The sequence below is a fragment of the Simochromis diagramma genome, unplaced genomic scaffold (assembly GCF_900408965.1).
Source record: "Simochromis diagramma unplaced genomic scaffold, fSimDia1.1 OVJJ01000483.1, whole genome shotgun sequence".
NCBI lineage: Eukaryota > Metazoa > Chordata > Actinopteri > Cichliformes > Cichlidae > Simochromis > Simochromis diagramma.
In genome coordinates this window covers 4,587,382-4,606,129 of record NW_024386835.1, presented here as the reverse complement: position 1 = coordinate 4,606,129, position 18,748 = coordinate 4,587,382, and the positions used below count along the sequence as shown (strand labels likewise).

The following is an 18,748-nucleotide window of genomic DNA, read 5'->3' as shown; positions in this document are numbered from 1 at the left end:
TAGCCAACACTGCCACCACCATGTTCTCTTTATGAAATGCTGTTTTAGATTTACACAACATGTAACAGGACTGAAACCTTCCAAAAAGTTCAGCCTTTGTCCACAGAATATTTTCCAAATGTGAGATGAGACTTTGTGTTGTGTTCAGTCAGCTGTGGTTTTCTCCTTGGAGCTCTCCCATGGATGCCATTTTTGCTCAGTCTTATTATTTTTTTCCCAACTGTTGAATCATGAACTCTGACCTTAAGTAAGAAAAGTGAGGTCTACAGCTCTTTAAATGTTGTTCTGGGTTCTTTTGTGAACTCCTGGAGTTGCCCTGAGTTGTCGATGCGCTCTTGGAGCAATTTTAGTGGGCCAGCCACTCCTAGTAAGGTTCAGCACTGGTCCAAGTTTTCTCCGTTTGTGGATAATGGCTCTCACTCTGGCTCACTGGAATCCCAGAGCATTTTTGGATATTTCTTTTTTAAACCAATTAATAAATGAAATCACCATGTGAAAACTGGATTTTGTATTTACTCTGATTATCTTTGTCTAATAGTAAAATTTGTTTGATGATCTAAAACATGTAAATGTGACAAATACACAAACAAACTAAGAAATGAGGAAAGGGGCATATACTTTTTCACAGTCCTGTTTGTATCTAATATCTACAATTTGGCAACACAAAACCTCAGTGTTCTTTTTCTGAATGTCACAACACAGATTTTTGCAACACTGCGTTTCTCTCTGCGGCATCTCTCCTGACAGGACAGAAGACGGTATGGAGGTGTTTAGCTTGGAGCGCAGCCTCTGGACCAGCCAGTGACTCCAGTTCCACTTCTGTTATTTCACTTAGAGAACTTCTGCATCTCTGCAAGAAAGAAAGATGGATTGAGTTTGAGGAAGAGAGTGTCAAGTGATTCATGATAGATGTTCGCATGTGTCTGCGTACCTTTGTCGAGATCAATGAATTTTGGCTGAGTTTTCACGTGGGCTTTTTCTTTCAGCAGGTTGTTCTTGTAGTCTAAACACAGAAAGACCATATATAATCCCATCTGAGAGATGAACCAATATTTTTTTACACTCCACTCTTTTCTTTCTCTTAACTCACCGAATCGTCTTTCCTCCGGGCTGCACACATTCACCTCAGTAACGTCCATCTCAAACTCATCTGAGCAGCTCTGACTTCTGCTGGACCTATCACAGTGAGGAGGACACACGTGGGTGAAGAAAGCGGTTATATGTGTGTGTGTCTGTGTGTATTGTCAGTACTCACCCCATATACGACTGAGGATACATTTCTGCAAACACAAGAACATTTAATGAGATTCAAAAGAAGGGGGAAAAAAATTCTGAGTGATTTATCTGAAATCAGCCGTCAGCTTCACACCTTTGGTCGTGCGTCGTCGTACGATGACGATGATGATGAGGACAACAAATGCCAGGAGCAGGAAGGAGGTGAGGACGTAGCCCAGAGGCAGGAGAAAGTGGTGCCTTTGCTCAGGCAGGATGACGGTGATGACTCGCGGTGATTCAGCCTTAGCTGTCTCTGAGCAATAGAAGAGTGACAGCAGTCAGCATTTCTTTTTCATCTGTTCTTCATCTTTTCCCTCACAAACAAACCGGTGTGTCATTACGTGGTTTACAGATGTAGTAAACAAGACCGGAGCTTCCATTTGAACAGACATTACTCCTGTCGTGAGTGTCACATTGTTTTTTGTTTTGGACAGTGTACCGGCTAAAGACTTGGTGGGAAAAGAAAAAAACCCCCACAGATTTCTCTTGTTGTTAGTATTTTGTGTTTACACCATAAAGACACGCTCTCCTTGCTGGTACATCTGGTGGCATGGCTCACATGAGACGACCTTCTTTTTTTTTTTTCTTCCTACACATGTTGTACTAGATTTCCTGCTGTACGACATGCAAAACACGTTATGGAAGTGAGAAATAATTAGTCGTCTTTTTTCTATCTCAGCACGGTTCTGCTGAGTATTCACAAAGAGAGGATCAAGGCGAGTCTGGTTTCATTTAGCTTCATAAGGAAAAAAAAAAAAAAAAAGAGTTAAAAAAGTGCAAGGCAGGAGGCAGCTGCGGACCTCAGACTCAACATATTAAAGCCAAAATGAGATCCAGACTGTCATGCTCTGATTTACTTTTCCTGGCAGTAAAACACAGAAAAGCGACAAGCGCGAGAGAAGTGAAGGAAGCAGTGAGAGCCGAGGGAGAGGAAGGAGACGATGAGATGTTTCTCCAGAGGTATGCCTCACAGAATAAAGCTAGAAAAGATTTCTAGCAGACATCCCAAACACAGCACATGGCCACAAAAAAGAAAACATAAAAACAAAACACATCGACGTTATAAATCCTCTGATTGTTTTATAAAGACTTTTTTCCTCCCCTGACATGAGAACATGTGTGTTTTTATTCTAACTGGCCGCAATGACGGTGCTAAAACTCCACGGATAAATAACTCTAATGGGAGGGAGGGAGGGAAAGGGTGACCTACATCTCATCGACCCCATTTCATCAACAAATTCCTCGCTCCCTTCTTGTTCTTCTTTCCTCTCTTTCTCCCTCTGTCTACCTTTCAGTTTGACTTTCTTCTTGTGTGACCAGCTGTTTTGCAGATGAGGCACGCTTCCTGTTCTTGTCCAAAAGCTGCAGAAAATGGCTCCTTTCTTTATATGTGAAGGGAAAAAGTCAGGCGAGCTCATCAAAGCAGAAAAATAAGAAGGACCCGGCAGAAGGCAAACAAAATTGGGGTAATGAATGAGACAAATTCTTGCTGAATGCGTGGAGAGAGCCAAAGTCAACACGGCAGCAGACAGCCAGAGGGGGCGAAACGAGAGAGATAAGAAGACATAATACTGCAGTAGACTACTGTAATGTCTGAGAGTGCAGAGGAGCAGGCAACAAAACAGATAAACCAGCACCATTCCCGTGGATAAAATCCTACTTTATTATTACAGCTCTGGGAGCGAAGGATTAATCGAGTGGGCAGATCTGGACTTCAGTCCTGTGACTGTATGCAAGAGATTCCACTGAAATGAGATCGGTCTTCTTGGCATGAACTTTAGGCACACACACATATTTACACACACAGATGGACTCAGCCACAGGCATTTCTAAAGCCGTCTCAATGATTTTCCCACATTGATACATGTGCCATTAGCAACTTTGCTTCAGTTACCTTCTGGAAAAACAAACCCATGCACCAGAAACTCTCTCATTATCGAAGAATTTGAGGTAGGCTGCTGGCAAGCCATCATGCCAAACACCCCTCCTCCTCCTCTCCACTGTGTCTTTTCTCTTTTACTGATGTCCACCCAACGAAAGAACTTTTCAGACCAGGCAAAGAGTTGAGAAATTTGTGTGGACAAAGCAATCCCTACAAACCTTAAATGTGCAACTACACACATACGTGAAATTTAGACAAAGGTGAAAAGTGGCGAGGGTGAGGCTTAGAGGGTTTTGGCGGAGGTTAAAAGGCCTGGCATCAAAGAAGCTGACAGTGCAAGAAAGAAGAGGGTCTCTTCACCCACACCCTTTCTTTTTTTCTTCCTCTGCTGCTACTTCTTTTGTAGAGTGTGAGTCAGTGAATGAGGACAAAACAAGACGGGATGAGTGAAGGAAAGAGCAGATGTGTATGTTTCCCCTTCTCCTAATCGTACACATGATAGTTCAAATCCACCAGGTCATAAAACATTCTCTCTGCTAAGATACTCATGCTTACAAGAGCAGGAAGAAAGAGACTATGTGTTTGTGCGTTACCCTTGTCTTCGCTGGGCAGTGATTTAGCCGGCATTGTTGGCTTAACCAGCGAAGGCTCCACTGTGACCTGAAATACTCTTCTCTCGTGGAGACCGCAGTAATGATGGTGGAGGTGGCAGGAATACAGCCCCTGATCTGCTGGCTGTCAGAACACAAATACACATTAAACTATATGTATATAAAGTCAAAACCCTAAAATGGATTGTTGTTAGCAGACAGACAAATGGAAGAAAATATCAAAGAAGAGTGAAAAATAGGACCGAGATTGTACAAAGGGCAGCAGTACAAACTGCATTAATATTAACAATATGAACTATACAAATATAATGAATTTAATAGAAATTAAATCCAAGTTTATTAAAAGATTGAATTCTCTTTAAAGATTTTTTTCACATCAATATTTTATTTTCACTGTGTAATGAATCGTGGCTAGAAAATAAGCCCGTAATCAAATGTTGCTAGATTGTTTTATATCAGCCACCCCACCTAAGCCCATCCCAGTGGCTGATCTGATCTAAAAAAAAAGATTTTGGTCTTAGATTGTGAGATTAAATGTGTTTTATCTATCCTCTGTACTCAACAAGGGATCGATACAGGCTCAAAAATGCTGGAAAAAAATATTACATGACTTACAAGCTGCAAATCCTCAATCTGGCAGTAAAATTTTGCGTCGCATCATTAACACTAGTAAAATTACAGTAGAAAAGAAATCAGCTCGTTCTGAGAAGATTAGATAGGAGGTCCTCACTCATTTTTCATGGAATGACCCTTTAGATTTTTTTTACAACAAGACTTTCTTGAATAAGAGTAAAGCTCTGTGATTATACAGTACTGTGCAAAAGTCTTAAGCAATTCCTCATTTCTTCATATTTTGCTAGGAAAATGTGAAATAGGTCCATAGGTTATTATAAATGGAGATAGAGTATATTAGGGGCGATCGTGGCTCAAGAGTTGGGAGTTCGCCTTGTTGCCGGTTCGAGCCCCGGCTTGGACAGTCTTGGTCGTTGTGTCCTTGGGCAAGACACTTCACCCGTTGCCTACTGGTGGTGGCCAGAGGGCCCAGTGGCCTTTGTCAGTGCGCCCCAGGGAGGCTGTGGCTACAATGTAGCTTGCCATCACTAGTGTGTGAATGTGTGGGTGGATGACTGGTTGTGTAAAGTGCTTTGGGGTCCTTAGGGACTAGTAAAGCGCTATACAAATACAGGCCATTTACCATAAGACAAAAACAGTTTGTACATAATAATAAGCTTGAAAGTTAATATTTAGTATGACCACCATTATTCTTCAACACAGCCTGAACTCTCTAAAGAAAGCTTTTTTTTGGGTCATTTTTTAAAGTAGTTCTCAGGAATAGCTCTCCAGAATTTTGTTCTATTCTCGGCCACAATGATCCAACACTGCTTCAATAATGTTGAGGTCTGGGCCATGACTGATAGTGTTGCATTGGGCGTTTTTCTATCCAGGTATGTTTTTACTGCATCGTCAGTGTGTTTAGAATAATTGTCATGCTTTCCAGATGTATTGCATCATGGATCCGTCCAATAACATCTGTGGGTCTTTGACAAGATTCCCAACACCACTGGCTGAAATGCAGCAGGAAACCATGACAGAGGCTGTACCATGTTTTACAGATGGCTGTAGATACTCACTGTTGTGCCCCTCTCCTAACCCTGTTCTTTTATAATTTGGCATACCTTAGCCTTTTCTCCCTGCGCCACCTCCTTAAAAATTGTTTCCTGACACAAATTTGGCCATGAATTAAAAGCGTTACTTGACAATGATCATGATGGTCATTACATCAGATCCAAAGTGCAATCGAAACACTGGGGTAGTCAGCTAAGGATCTTTGGGCTTTATAATGGTGAGAATAACAGCTGAACAATGCTACTAACTACAAATCACCAGAAAGGGAAAAAAATGTATGACATAATCATAACTTATTATCAATTCCTTGGGTCCTACATGTGCAAGACTAAAAAAACCAATATTGCTCAATAAACTAACAGGCAAACCTGTTTACTTTCACCACAGAGTTGAACAGCAGAATTTAGCAACATCTGGGATTTGTCAAAAATACATTTGTGCAAGAGTCAGCAGTGAATTGTTGATACTAATTTTTTCAAACACCCCCTCAGTTCATGCTCTGTATGAAACAAGCTGTTTTAGCTCCTTTAAGGGCACTCTGTGAATTCAAGAAAATCCGAAATAAATTTAAACTGTGCATCAAAATCTTATTTTTTTAAAAGTTATTGAAGATTTTACATGTTGTACAGTCATTAAGCGCTGGAAACACAGGACAGTTTAAAGAAAGCATTAAAAGCATTCATGAGTGCATGTAAACGCCTGACCACAGCTGTATGTAAGACAGAGAAAAGAAAGAAATTAGGCCCATGTTAAACACATCTGTTTTCATGCATCAGAGAAGTTGTGCCGTTACACACAACTGATATCTGAGAAAAAAAATTGTGTTAATTTTGAAAATATCTGAATTGTTTTTTGTAGCTGACCAGAAAACGGCTCCCTAAAGTTTCCCGAGCCTGTATATAAATGAAATGTTATGATTTATGAGATCTGCTTGCTATTATAACAAATGGCAATAACTGTTGCTGTTAGGTTTTTTTAAAACTGCATTGGTTGCCCAACATATTGTGGTTTAAAACCTCATTTTCCCCAATGGAGCAATAAAGTTTGACTTGAAAAGAGATGCATTACTAATGAAAGTTTCATCTGTTCTGGAAACACTGTTTACATGTATACACACAAATACACGCTTTTGCAGACGCTTTTATGCCAAGAGCATTGGACCACAGATTTGTTAAAGCACAGATGAACCTCATGAGAAGTGAGCCTATACCACTTTTGTTTAAGTAGCTCTCTTTTAAAAAGCTCACACATACGCACCTGCAGGTCAGATATGGTGAGTGAGAAGTCTCCTTCGGAGAAGGCGTGATTGCTGATATTCATCTTCCTCTGAAGGAACAGAGGTCCATAGCTCCGCTGCTCCCCAGAGGCGTACAGGTCCACAAGCCGGTCAGCTCGGTCATGGGAAATTCCTGGAGCCTGACGGTCCCAGTGAACCACCTAAAGAGCCAGATATATCAGTTAATGTACAGTTGTAGTCAAACATTTACACATATTAATTATGAGCATGAATGCAATCATAATTTTGGACTTTTAATGATTTCTTTTCCAGGGTGGAATGATTGTACAGCATACATCTTTAATGATTAAAACAAAAAACAAAAAACAAAACAACAAGAACAGGGTGCACAAGTTCTGAATTTATTTAGGATTTTCTCAAATCCTCGAGTCAACACACACTTAATTCAATCTTTTAATAAGTAGTGCTGAAAGTTCTACAATGTCTTTTAACAATGCCAAGGCCTATTAACCCCTTGTTTAACTTTTTGTTTGTGATCATGATTGATGACAACTGATAGTTTATCTTTGGCAACATAAAAAGGATTTGTTTGGCAGCATCCATTGGACTGACCAATACTCAGAACAACAGGAAACTCCAAGGAACTCAGTGAAAATCTAACAAGGAGAACTGTAGATTCACACAAGTAAGGTCTCTTGAAGCCATTTCTAAAACAACTGCTTAATACAAAATCATCACTTAAAACAACTTTATGTATGTACAAGTTATTTGGATGCATTATTAATTTGCCAAGATGTGGGCAAAGACCCAAACTGTCTTGGCAAAGGCAATTTGGGTCAGTTTGGGCAAAGACAGTTTCCCTCTGATCAGAGGAAATTGGTGAGGATGTTCTGGAACAACACAGGAATCACCAAGCATCAAGCCTGACATTAACTGGAAACTGCTGGAAGACCAGCATCACTGTCCATGGTGAAGTGAGTTTTAAATCACCATGTACAGAGAGGGTGCCGACCAAGAAGGAAGCTCCTGCTCCAAAATAAACTCTTTTTTGCAGCTGTCCATATGGACCAGTCAAATGCCTTCTGGAGAAAAATAAGATGGTCAGATGAGACAAACATTAAACTCTTTGGATATAATGAGAAGCGGGATGGTTGAAGAGTTAAAGGTAAGGCTTTCAAACCTAAGAACATTGTACCAACTGTCAAGCACGGTGGTGGCCATCATGCTCTGGGGCTGTGTTGCTGCTAGTGGTACTGGTACATTGTACAAAGTAGATGGAATAAGAAAGAAGGAGGATTGCCTCCAAATTCTTCAAATTCACCTCAAATCATCAGCTAAATGGTTGAAACTTGGACACAGTTCGGTGTTTCAACAGGAAAATGATCCCAAACACGTCAAAACTGGTTTTGGAATAAATAAAGTAGATTAACATTAAGCAACTGGAATGGCCTTCCCAAATTCCCGAACTCACCTCATTGAAATTTGAGGACTATGCTTAAAAGATGTCTCAATCAACCAATTAAATAACCTCTACCATTTCTGCCAAAAAGAGTGATTTGCACTCAGTTCTTGTTTTGTTTTTTGTTTTTTAAAAAGTCATTAAACATGTATGCTGTACAATTGTTACACCCTGGAAAAACAGTTCAAAGAAATAATCCAAAGCAGATTAACCAGGACATGTACACGCCAATTGTAATGTTAAAAACAAATGTTAGCTCTTGATCTGTCTCGGGAAACAAGTAGAAACACCTGCTGATCCTCCTCCTCGTCGCTCCAGTCTGTCCACACACTACGTCGGATGATGCACGGCAGCACCGCAGTGCTCCCAAGCAGCACCACGTACACGGCCTTATGCCCATCCCAGTATCGCTGTTCTTTACGGCCTTTGTGGCAAAAACAAGTCAAAGGGGTTTGTGGATTAATACTAATGTACTTCAGCTCACATGCTGATAGCTGATAGAGTGTGATACATACGTGATTTAGTGACATTGAGCTGGACTCTGACTGTCTCGTAGAGGTTGCAGTAGAGATGGTGGAGGTTGCAGGAGTACAGACCTCGGTCATTCATCGTCACATCTGTCATCACATGTAGAAGTACAGCAAATCAAGCATGGCCACTTAGGAAACAGAAGTGCAAACTTCATATTAAAGCAAACCTTTTTCCAAAACCTTTTAGATTTAATGGCATTTTTTTTCATTATCAAGTAATGTAGTTTATAGAGGCTTCATATTTATTCCTTTGTGTGGCATTTAGGTATCTGTGAAACCCTTGTTGACTCTGTGTTTGAGATTTGGTGTTGGATGGTAATCTATGTAAACTGGGCATTTTAGTTTTTGGTAATGGGGTGGCAATGGGGACCAGTTGCGCACTGACGGGAAATCAGAGACAAATACCGAACTAAATCACTTGAAAAAATTCCACACAGAGCTTTAATGATTTTAATCATAGCCAGACCGACGCCTCTATTAGAAGACATGGTTGCCCTGTAACAGTATAGTGGTCACACTGATGCAATTTAGCCATACCTCTGCATGGAAGAGAGGTGATAAGGGGATGATATCTGATTGTGAGGGGAGTGTGTCAGGATGCATTTGGCTTTCTACCCTAACAAATATCTAGATGGTCTTTGATTTTAACTGCATTTCAGTGGCAATGATTCACCTTTCTTTTAAAATATTTGTCTACATACTTAATAAGTCATCTGAAATATTTGTTATAAGAACATAACAAGCAAAGCCACAGTGAGACACACCAACAAAGTAATGTTGGCCAGTTACAGTTACACATGAAAGACAAAAACAGAATGTGTCTGTATGTGTGTGTGACCTTTGATAACCAGGGAGAAGTTTCCATCTTTGAAGGCTGTCGGGTTGAGACCAACCCTGCCCAGATTGTAGGAGTTGTACATCCTTTGTTCTCCTGCCGAGAACATGTCCACTACCCTTTCCATGGCGTAGTCCGGATAAGCCCGGTACATATCCCAGTGGATCACCCTCTGCCTGTCTCTCACCCTGTCCCTGGTCCACACCATCCGGCTGCTCACACACTGCAGCACCAGCTTTGAACCAGCGCGGGAGCTCACATTATAACCTGCCACAACCACGCTGCTGCTCTCAGCCTGACATGACACTGACAAAGGACAGACAGGGTGTAACATTTTTAGTACTCATGGACACATAGATCACATGTGCACACACAAAAGGAGAAACCTACCTGCAGTGAAGAAGCAGGCCACAGGGACTGAAAAAACAAAACAAACAAACAAACAAACAAACAAAAAACAGTAGAAATAAGCAAATGTGTTAATCACTTAAACAGGTATTCAGACCAAATCTGTAGGTCCCTGCATCTGAAAATGCATGTATGTGTGTGCGTGTGTGTGTAGGCAATTTACTGCCGGTGTAAACTAATATATATTGCTATCTGGAAACCCTTTTGGGCTTTGTTTTTGTACTGTGCAGTTAGGCCTGATTGAAATTAACCCTCCCTCAGTGTTTCTCATCTCCGAAGAATGTATCTGCGTTGTAAGTGTGGACCGAAGTCTGGTTTTAAAATCAGACCAGAAAGGTCAAATACATCAATCTACCTTAACGACACTAGAAACAAACAAACAAATCTTTAACAAATCTTTCAAACGTTCTTTCACCTCAGGAAAAAAAGGAAAAACGAGGAAAAGTTACTTAGTAAAATATATTTTTAATTTCTTTAGAGGGTTCTCCACTGCTGAGTCCAACTTCTAAAATACTTTAACTCACGAATGCAAAGTCTATCTACGCTTGCAACAAAAGCAAAACAGTGCTTCACTCCAGCCTACTTACTGTGGATCAAGAGGAGAGTCTGAAAAACGATGTCGTCCCTCTTGGTTTTCATCTTTTCAGTTTTAAGCCGATAAGTCAGTGTTCTGCACCTGGCAGTCCGCCCTGAGCATGAGAAAATATGTCCAGCCTGTCTGTTCGCAACAACAACCCGTCAAGGTTAGTCACATTTCAGAGTTTGGAGAGACCTTCGCTGCCACAGCATTAAGTTAGAGCTTCACCACAGAACCAAAACAGAACCGAGCGGAACTGAAATCAGCCGGGAAATGAAACCCGACACCGCCAAGTAAACCTCCTCTCACAAACCCCCCGACTAATTAGCCTACAATAAAAAATCTCAAGAGAGACATTTGTTTTTACACTTAAAGATTTCATTCTCTTACTTTTCCACTAAGTTGTGTTAATAGCTGTACATCAATACTTTTGCAGTTGTGGCATATTGGTATTAGAGCACATTTCAAAAGCCACACTATTTTTCCAGTAGCACTCAGCATAGTAAGCCAAACAATCATTTCCAAGAGCATAGCAGATAACTTAACGACGACTAATCTCGATAGGCGCAAAATATTTTATATTTTGGGGTATTTAACCTGATGAAGAAATCAGAATCATCAACAGGTCATCGTCTCTTCTAATTCAGCTCAATGACGACACCCAGCGGTTGGTTCCGCTCTCAAGTGACCACAATAATTTGGTAAATTATACCGTGCTTTGGAGCCCATTGTGCCTTTTTGTCACTACGAAGGCCAAGTTCGACATTCACGTGAAAGACATTAAAATCCCATCGTCACAAAAGAGCCGTTCCCATACCGGGAGTCGAACCCGGGCCGCCTGGGTGAAAACCAGGAATCCTAACCGCTAGACCATATGGGACACTGTACACACCAGCCGTGTAATGTTGCATAATACATGTACGTAAACGCATGGCACCCAACGATCGTTACCTTTGTCTGTTTTTGTTAAGTTGTATTCTTGTTATTCTGATTTGCACGAATTGGATCAATTATTTGTCTTCAGTAAATTTCATTAACAATTTGTCTTCACACAAAAAGAAAAATTATGATTGTAGGAAACAACATCGTGTTTTCAGGCAATATTACCCAGCTTTATTTTTCCTAATTTTTCACAAATACCAGTATTATAATGTGCTTTCTTGTTTTTGAATTTTACAAGTAAAAACACATAATAACAACCACAAAATCAAAAGCTTTTAAATTCAGAGTACATAAATAAAGTTAATTTAATGAAGTATATTTTGACTGGGAGACGCGGAACGTTAGTTAGGGAATTGCTAACAACCGGCGCGTTTGGATGTAACACACCAAACGCTTCCTCTGAAACAAGCGAACTCATTGAAGGGTTTTTGGCTGAAGGTAAACGAGCCGAGCAAGTGAAGTTATTTTGAATAATACTGGGAAATTGTACACATATATTTCCCCGGACATTGTTAAACTGATGGAATTTTGATGTTTGATGTATATTTGTGTCTAATATGCAGTTAATTGTGTAATTGGTTGCGCTGTTAGCTAGCACGCCTGCTCGGTATCACCGCTAACTGCAGCTAGCAGATAACCCGGTGTCACAGCAAACTTGAAACCAAAAACTAGAATCAGCTCTCAATATTTGCTTTAACTTGTTGGTACTGTACAGAAATCTTACACAAATAACGCATCTATCTTTTTCTAGATCCTGCGTTTAACGTTAAAAGATGTTTTTGACCAGATCGGAATATGACAGGTAGGTGCAGCACAAACTGCTTTGTCATTTATTGAGCGCTTAACAGAGGGAAATGAACAAACGAACGAGAGCACACAGGTGTTTTATTGTCTACCCGAGAAAGAAAGCCCGGTTAAACGCCGAAAGAAAATACAGAAAATACTGATTTCGTTAAACCCTTATTGCAACAGTGTCTCTACAGCTTGTATCAGCTAGCAGCTAATAATCAATGTTAGGAAAAAGTTGGTTTGCTTTCACTTTCGGTATGCCATCTTTTTCAAGCTGAGCGTTTATTTACTTTACTGTTATGAGGGAATAGACGTGCAAATAATAATAGTGAAAAATAACGTTTACAGCTATCTTTAATATATTAATCGTTGTTAAAATTTCTAAACATTAATTTCTGTTTTCCAGAGGTGTGAACACATTTTCTCCTGAGGGAAGATTGTTCCAGGTTGAATATGCCATAGAGGCAATAAAAGTGAGTACTTCACAGGAATCTTTAACCATTTCTGCACGGTTATTAAACCAAGTGATTATATTCAAGCTCATCTATTTTCTTTGGCCTGGCTTTGCTCTTCTAGTTGGGCTCCACAGCCATCGGTATCCAGACATCAGAAGGGGTATGTCTGGCTGTGGAGAAGAGGATCACCTCTCCCCTGATGGAGCCCAACAGCATTGAGAAGATCGTGGAGATTGATAGTCACATTGGTAAGTGGAAATGGACCATGACAAAGGATTAAGGCTTTTGTTGACATAATATTACTGGCTGTTTTTTGTAATGAGAAAAGATATCCAGTCAGCTAAACCAGTTAATTGATTCTTTGATTAAAATTGGACTTGAAATGCATGTTATTGTTTTTGATTTTTACACAGAAATCCAGTGCAATATTTTTAAAGAAAAAGAAAAGCAAAAATATTTATTATTTTCTTTTTAGCCCAGAAAATATTATTATTAATTGAACGTACACTTCAATTTTCAAAAAACTTTTATTCCCTTACAAAAAGAGAAATGTGGACAAAAGCAACTGAAACCGTCTAGATCAATAGATTGAAACAACCTAAAGAGTCATTCCATGTGAATTCATTAAATCTTAAAAAAGATTCCAGCCAGACCCTCTCTGATTTACTTCAGAGCACTGATTTTAAATATTTTTGCAATTAAATCAGAGCCATTTAAACCAAGCATTGCTTAAACCAAATATTATTAGATTTAGTTTTTTGGCTGATATAGTTTGTGTGACAATATAGACCAAATTAAAGCTGTTAATGAAATTATTTTTGAAAGCATCATCTCATTATTATTTGGTCCCTTTGCAAGACTGTAAAGCAGAAAACAGATAAATAAACATTTTAAGTAAACAAAGTGCCATTAATAGTACTTTAAACCAGAGAATATCACTGGGCTACTCCATGTAAAGATTGGTGAAAATATCTTAGTTCTCTTTTCTTTTTTCCCCCCAAATATTTTGTGATTGTCAGTGTGTTGTTTTTTTTGTTTTGTTTTGGGTTTTTTTTTTTTTTTTGCAGCCCTCTGTTTAAGGGAGAGTATTCATCTAAAAAAAAAAAAACACCTTGAGAAATGATTCTTTTTCCTTTGCTTCAGCAAAAACTCTTTGGTATAAGTGGCTTAAATTAGTCAGAACATTGTTTCGCAAAGCTAAGCAAATCAAGTCCTCAACTTTAATTTTCACACTGTTGTTGTAGCTGTTTCAGACAAATTTTAATCAGTGCATTGGTCACATCCACATTCTTGCACAGTAAAGCTTTCCTTCAGATTACATGAAATTTCATCTCGTTTGTCTCACTTTGATGGTGAAGAGTCTTGCTTTAGGCCACAGCTTGTGAAAGATAAATGCAGGCTTTTAGTTTTCTTTCTTTTCACGTCTTAGGCTGTGCCATGAGCGGCTTGATAGCTGATGCCAAGACTCTTATCGACAAAGCAAGAGTGGAAACACAGGTATGATTTCAGAGCACAGCGCTGTATAAGGCATATTTAGAGTGCTGTGTTTATCTGCGGTTAACCTGTATGTGCTCTGTTTCAGAACCACTGGTTCACTTACAATGAGACGATGACAGTGGAGAGTGTGACTCAGGCTGTGTCCAACCTGGCGCTGCAGTTTGGTGAGGAAGATGCAGACCCTGGTGCCATGGTGAGTCACTCAGCCAGTGTTTGTGTTTTTTATTTTGAGATGCAGACCTAAAAAGTTTGATGTTTAACTTCTATTTGTGTCTTTGCTTTGTTTTAAACAGAGTCGACCTTTCGGTGTAGCGCTTCTGTTTGGGGGAGTTGATGAAAAAGGACCTCAGCTGTATGTCAAGATAATTGTTTATTATTTTAAAATTTAAGGGATATTTGCTTGCTTTGCTTAAACACATGTATCGTTTTTTGTGTGTGTGTGTAATACAGGTATCACATGGACCCATCAGGAACTTTTGTGCAGTGTGATGCTCGGGCAATCGGTTCTGCATCTGAGGGAGCACAGAGCTCTCTGCAAGAGGTCTACCACAAGGTAATAACAGCCATGATACCATAGCATTGTACCAACTGCATTACACGCTGTGTAATTCACTCATGTTATCCAGTTAAGTACGGTACTCCTGTGCTTTCCTCACACTCCCATGTCATGCTGGAACACAGCCTGCTTCAGCGGTCAGATTGAGTCTACTTAGCTGGTACAAGACAAGTTACAGCTGATGAGGATATTTCAATATCAGTGTCTCAACTTCCATCACTCTGTTGCTACAAACATACAAATAGTTTTCTTGGACATTTGTCCAAGATGGGAAACCAGAAGTTCTTAAAAAAAAAAAAAAGAAAAGGTAAAAAAAGCACACTCTTAAGCTACTTTGGCCACAGCACCCAACAAATGTAGAAAAAAACCCTGTCTCAGCTTCCCAAAGCTTCAGCTGAAATATTTAAAACAAAGTTTCTGGAGATGCCACATCTGTCTGTCTGCGCTCGTCCACTAAACAGTGATGCAGTTCCTGGTTTGTGGAATAACCATAAACTTGTGGCTGGGATGAATGATCGCTGTGCTGACTAATTTAGGTTTTGGTTAAGCGACGTTTAAGGAACATGAAATAAATCAGTCAGCACAGAGAAATATTGAAAAACGTTGACAGACATATTTTAGACATTTATGTCTGGTATTAAATGGTCATAAATGGCGAGAACATACATTTTGTGTGTTCTACTTTTGTATACTACACTCACAGGCATTTATAATTTAATATATGGCTTAGCTGGCAAGGGACAATTTAAAATATGTCCCACGCCTTAAAGAGTTACAGGGAAGGTTTGACTCAGATCATTTAACATTTTGAATATAGTAGGGCTGCCACGATTAGTCGACTAGTCACGATTACGTCGACTATCAAAATTGTCGACGACTGATTTAATAGTCGACGCGTCGTTTGAAGCTTTGTAAGATCACAAAAGACGCAGGAATAAGTAGTAGGATTTAAGCGTGTAATAACTGAAACAGAAGATGGCAGCACTGCATGTACAAGGATGCCAGCTGCCGTTAAACCCCGAAGAAGGAGAAGTAGCTCTGTCCCAGAATTCATAGCGCAGTTTCCAACAGTTTCCAACAATAGACCCTGTGCACAAGAAAATGCTAACTTCCTGGTTTGAGACCGGATGTGGGGTTGTACATTTCCGGTAGCTTTACTTTGCGGTCAATCGCTACTGCGCAGATATACTCCAAAATCATGTCCAAAACTCGAAAACGGAAAGATCGCGTTAAGTTACAAAGAGCAGAAGGTGGGAACACTCACCATTACTGTGTCATAAAAAATCGAATGATCAATTTTGACGTTTAAAGAGTTTAGATCGATCAATTGTTTACATCACTCAACACAAGCAGAACTGCATTACTGCATGCAGAAGACACATCGTCCACATTCAGAAGCACATCTCTGTATAGTGACAGTTCTTATGATTTAAACAGGCAAATGTTCAGCATTCAAACTACAGGTGAAGAATAGTCAAGCCAGATGTTTCCCGTTATGTCAATATCAGCTAGTCAAGTACACACCTACAAAGCATTTTAACAAACTGTGAAAAAAAGCAAAAAATGAAAAATTGCTGAACGATTGCTGGTAACGGTTTCTATACATTAGTATTTACGAAGGGTATGTTGTGACTTACCTTCAAAATTACAGCGGTCCCTCGCTATAACGTGGTTCACCTTTCACCTCGCTGTTTCGTGGATTTTTTAGTGCAAGTTTGCATGCTTATTGTTTTTTTAACATCACATTGTGTCCTGCGTCCTGATCGCTGCAGACGATCTCCTCCATGACGTCTCTCCTGTACAGTACAGAATCGCTGCATCGATCGCTAGCAGTGTGACTCTGAGGTGCAGTACTATATGTCCACGATGTCCACGAAACGTTTTGCACCGTCAAAAAATAAAATTGGCTACTTGATTTCACCTATTGCTGGTTATTTTTAGAACATAACACCCGCGATAAACGAGGGACAGCTGAGAAATATAACATTTGAATCCATTTTCTCTTTTGCCCTGAGGTGTGGGGAAAAAATATTGACAAGTCGATGAACATCATTTACAGATATATTGGGTAAATGCCCAAGACATCTATAGAAATGTAAATCGCCGCTTGATTCATTCATTTGCTTAACTTGTTTTGGACCGTAAACAAGGCGCGAATAGGACACCGGAAACAAAACTCCCCACAGGAGTTTCCGCACTGGAAGTAGCATATGCTAATGTGCACGTAGTCTATGGCGGCAGCTAGTTAGTTTTAATACTACTCTTATTATTCTTTCTGGGTCACAAAATTAAACGTTTACACAGTTACATTCTCGCCTGAAAATATGTTAAACCTCAAATATCTGCTCAGTTTATCAAGACACCACATATTTTCAAAAGCGCTCCGACGTTTTCGGAGACGTCTGTTACCCACTAGCTCGATAGCTAGCCGGGGCAAGGCTCACTAGAGCCCGTGAGAGCACCGGACTCCCGGCAAATCGTTTTCAAACCCACCGCCGTCTTTCACTACTCAGGTTAAATATGATATGTAAGTCACTTAGATAACTTAAAAATGTTATTGTTTGGCTTTTTTCAGTATTTTATTTGTTCCTGAGTAAATCGGTTTGGCTGAGATTAAAGTTATAGTTTTTACACAGCTGAATAAACGTCAAGCAGACAGCTGATTATCAGAAGTGTGAGATGCTCGAGAATATACTCCAGTATCCCGTTATATTTTAGATAGCAAGGAGCAGTTTATTAAACTTCACCGAAACAATCTGCAAATTTCATTAAAATTTAATAAACTATCATCTTGTCTTTATTTTTAGTTAGCACATACCTTAAACACTTAAAGCTGTAAGCTAATGATAGTTATATAAGAGCACATGCATGCTGGTGCAATAAGCTGGACGTTTTACGTCCAATGGATGCATGATCTGATTAGTCGACTAATCGCAAAAATAATCGGTGACTAGTCGACTATCAAAATAATCGTTTGTGGCAGCCCTAGAATATAGTCAGAATTTCTCCATGATGGACGGGTGTATGTTGTCAAAACTATGGACACGCAAATTTGCAGATTTGAATAGTTTTGTCTTTTTGTCTTTCCCTGTCTCTGGAAATCTGACAGTCCATGACATTAAAAGAAGCCATCAAGTCATCTCTCACCATTCTGAAGCAGGTGATGGAGGAGAAGCTCAACGCCACCAACATTGAGGTTTGTCCCACTCTGATACTTGATGCCAGAAGGTTGTATCTGTCCATTTCCAACCAAATCAGCTGTGTTATTTGGACTTAAGTTGCAAAGACCTTCTGGTGTCTAAATGGTTGTTTTTCACACATACTTTCTTAATCTGTCTCCTCTACAGCTGGCAACAGTAGAGCCTGGTAAGACCTTCCACATGTATTCCAAAGAGGAGCTGGAGGAGGTAATCAAGGACATCTAGAGCAGGAAAGACTTGGTCTCGGTTTCAGTTCTGGGCACGAGGGAGGAGGGTGTGAAAGCGCACCTGGGCCGAATGTCACAAAGCAGCCACAACTTTCTATCCGTACATTCTCATTATTTGCTGCATTCAAAATTGCAGTGCAGAAGCAGTTTCTATATACGATCCAATAATTTTTCTTTACGTCTCTCAGTATCTGTACGTGTCTGTACAGGAGTCTGACCGGGATTTATAACTGAGTGGCAAGGGGGAAAAATGTGGGGGAGGAGTGGGAGGGGTATTTTTGTTACGAATCAGTACAATTAAACTGTTGTATTCAGGAAGTTGCCGACTCTTTGCAGTTTTTGTTTTTCTTGTCTTTCAACTATGGTATTTCAATAATATCTAATTAGTATTAGTAAACCGTATTGCAAACGCAGCGTAACTGGTTTAGTTTTGTGCTCATGATACCATACACATGTTAGCAAAAACTAAATTGAAGGCGTCATCCTTTGTCAAAAAGGCCTGTTTATATACACAGTCTCCCATTTTCAGAGGCTCAGAATTAACTAAACAATTGACAAGTGCTTTCATGACCAGGTTAGGCCTGCTCCCTTATTTGATGAGAAGTAATGCAGATGTAATGTCTTAAATTTATTCAAAGTATT

At 39.8% G+C, this 18,748-nt stretch overlaps 2 protein-coding genes and 1 non-coding gene across 3 annotated transcripts; 1 reads left to right on the top strand and 2 right to left on the bottom strand.

Moving 5' to 3' along the window:
• Positions 1-360: 360 nt before the first annotated feature.
• On the bottom strand, positions 361-10,719 carry LOC120731920 (matrix remodeling-associated protein 8-like). Its single transcript, XM_040029317.1, has 12 exons — positions 10,451-10,719; positions 9,846-9,872; positions 9,459-9,761; positions 8,606-8,707; positions 8,381-8,514; positions 6,652-6,831; positions 3,751-3,892; positions 1,370-1,528; positions 1,256-1,280; positions 1,091-1,176; positions 932-1,003; positions 361-850 (listed from the first exon to the last, which is right to left on the bottom strand). Exons 1-12 carry the CDS (start codon positions 10,500-10,502, stop codon positions 828-830), a joined length of 1,305 nt encoding a protein of 434 aa, XP_039885251.1. The 5' UTR covers positions 10,503-10,719; the 3' UTR covers positions 361-827.
• A 529-nt stretch (positions 10,720-11,248) lies between these two features.
• trnae-uuc lies at positions 11,249-11,320 on the bottom strand. The gene has a single exon. It is a non-coding gene; the product is annotated as a tRNA-Glu (tRNA).
• Positions 11,321-11,734: 414 nt separating this feature from the next.
• On the top strand, positions 11,735-18,424 carry psma5 (proteasome 20S subunit alpha 5). Its single transcript, XM_040029355.1, has 10 exons — positions 11,735-11,820; positions 12,134-12,184; positions 12,578-12,644; positions 12,748-12,874; positions 14,056-14,123; positions 14,209-14,316; positions 14,417-14,475; positions 14,574-14,676; positions 17,789-17,875; positions 18,027-18,424. Exons 2-10 carry the CDS (start codon positions 12,156-12,158, stop codon positions 18,102-18,104), a joined length of 726 nt encoding a protein of 241 aa, XP_039885289.1. The 5' UTR covers positions 11,735-11,820; positions 12,134-12,155; the 3' UTR covers positions 18,105-18,424.
• Positions 18,425-18,748: the final 324 nt, after the last annotated feature.

Excerpts from the sequence above, each read along its gene's own strand:
- LOC120731920 (XM_040029317.1), bottom strand. The coding sequence starts at position 10,502 with ATGAAAACCAAGAGGGACGACATCGTTTTTCAGACTCTCCTCTTGATC. Across the intron at positions 8,515-8,605 it reads GCTCAATGTCACTAAATCAC|GCCGTAAAGAACAGCGATAC; the intron begins GTATGTATCACA and ends TTTGCCACAAAG. Across the intron at positions 6,832-8,380 it reads ACGAGGAGGAGGATCAGCAG|GTGGTTCACTGGGACCGTCA; the intron begins GTGTTTCTACTT and ends CTGGCTCTTTAG.
- psma5 (XM_040029355.1), top strand. The coding sequence starts at position 12,156 with ATGTTTTTGACCAGATCGGAATATGACAG. Across the intron at positions 12,185-12,577 it reads ACCAGATCGGAATATGACAG|AGGTGTGAACACATTTTCTC; the intron begins GTAGGTGCAGCA and ends TCTGTTTTCCAG. Across the intron at positions 12,645-12,747 it reads ATGCCATAGAGGCAATAAAA|TTGGGCTCCACAGCCATCGG; the intron begins GTGAGTACTTCA and ends TTGCTCTTCTAG.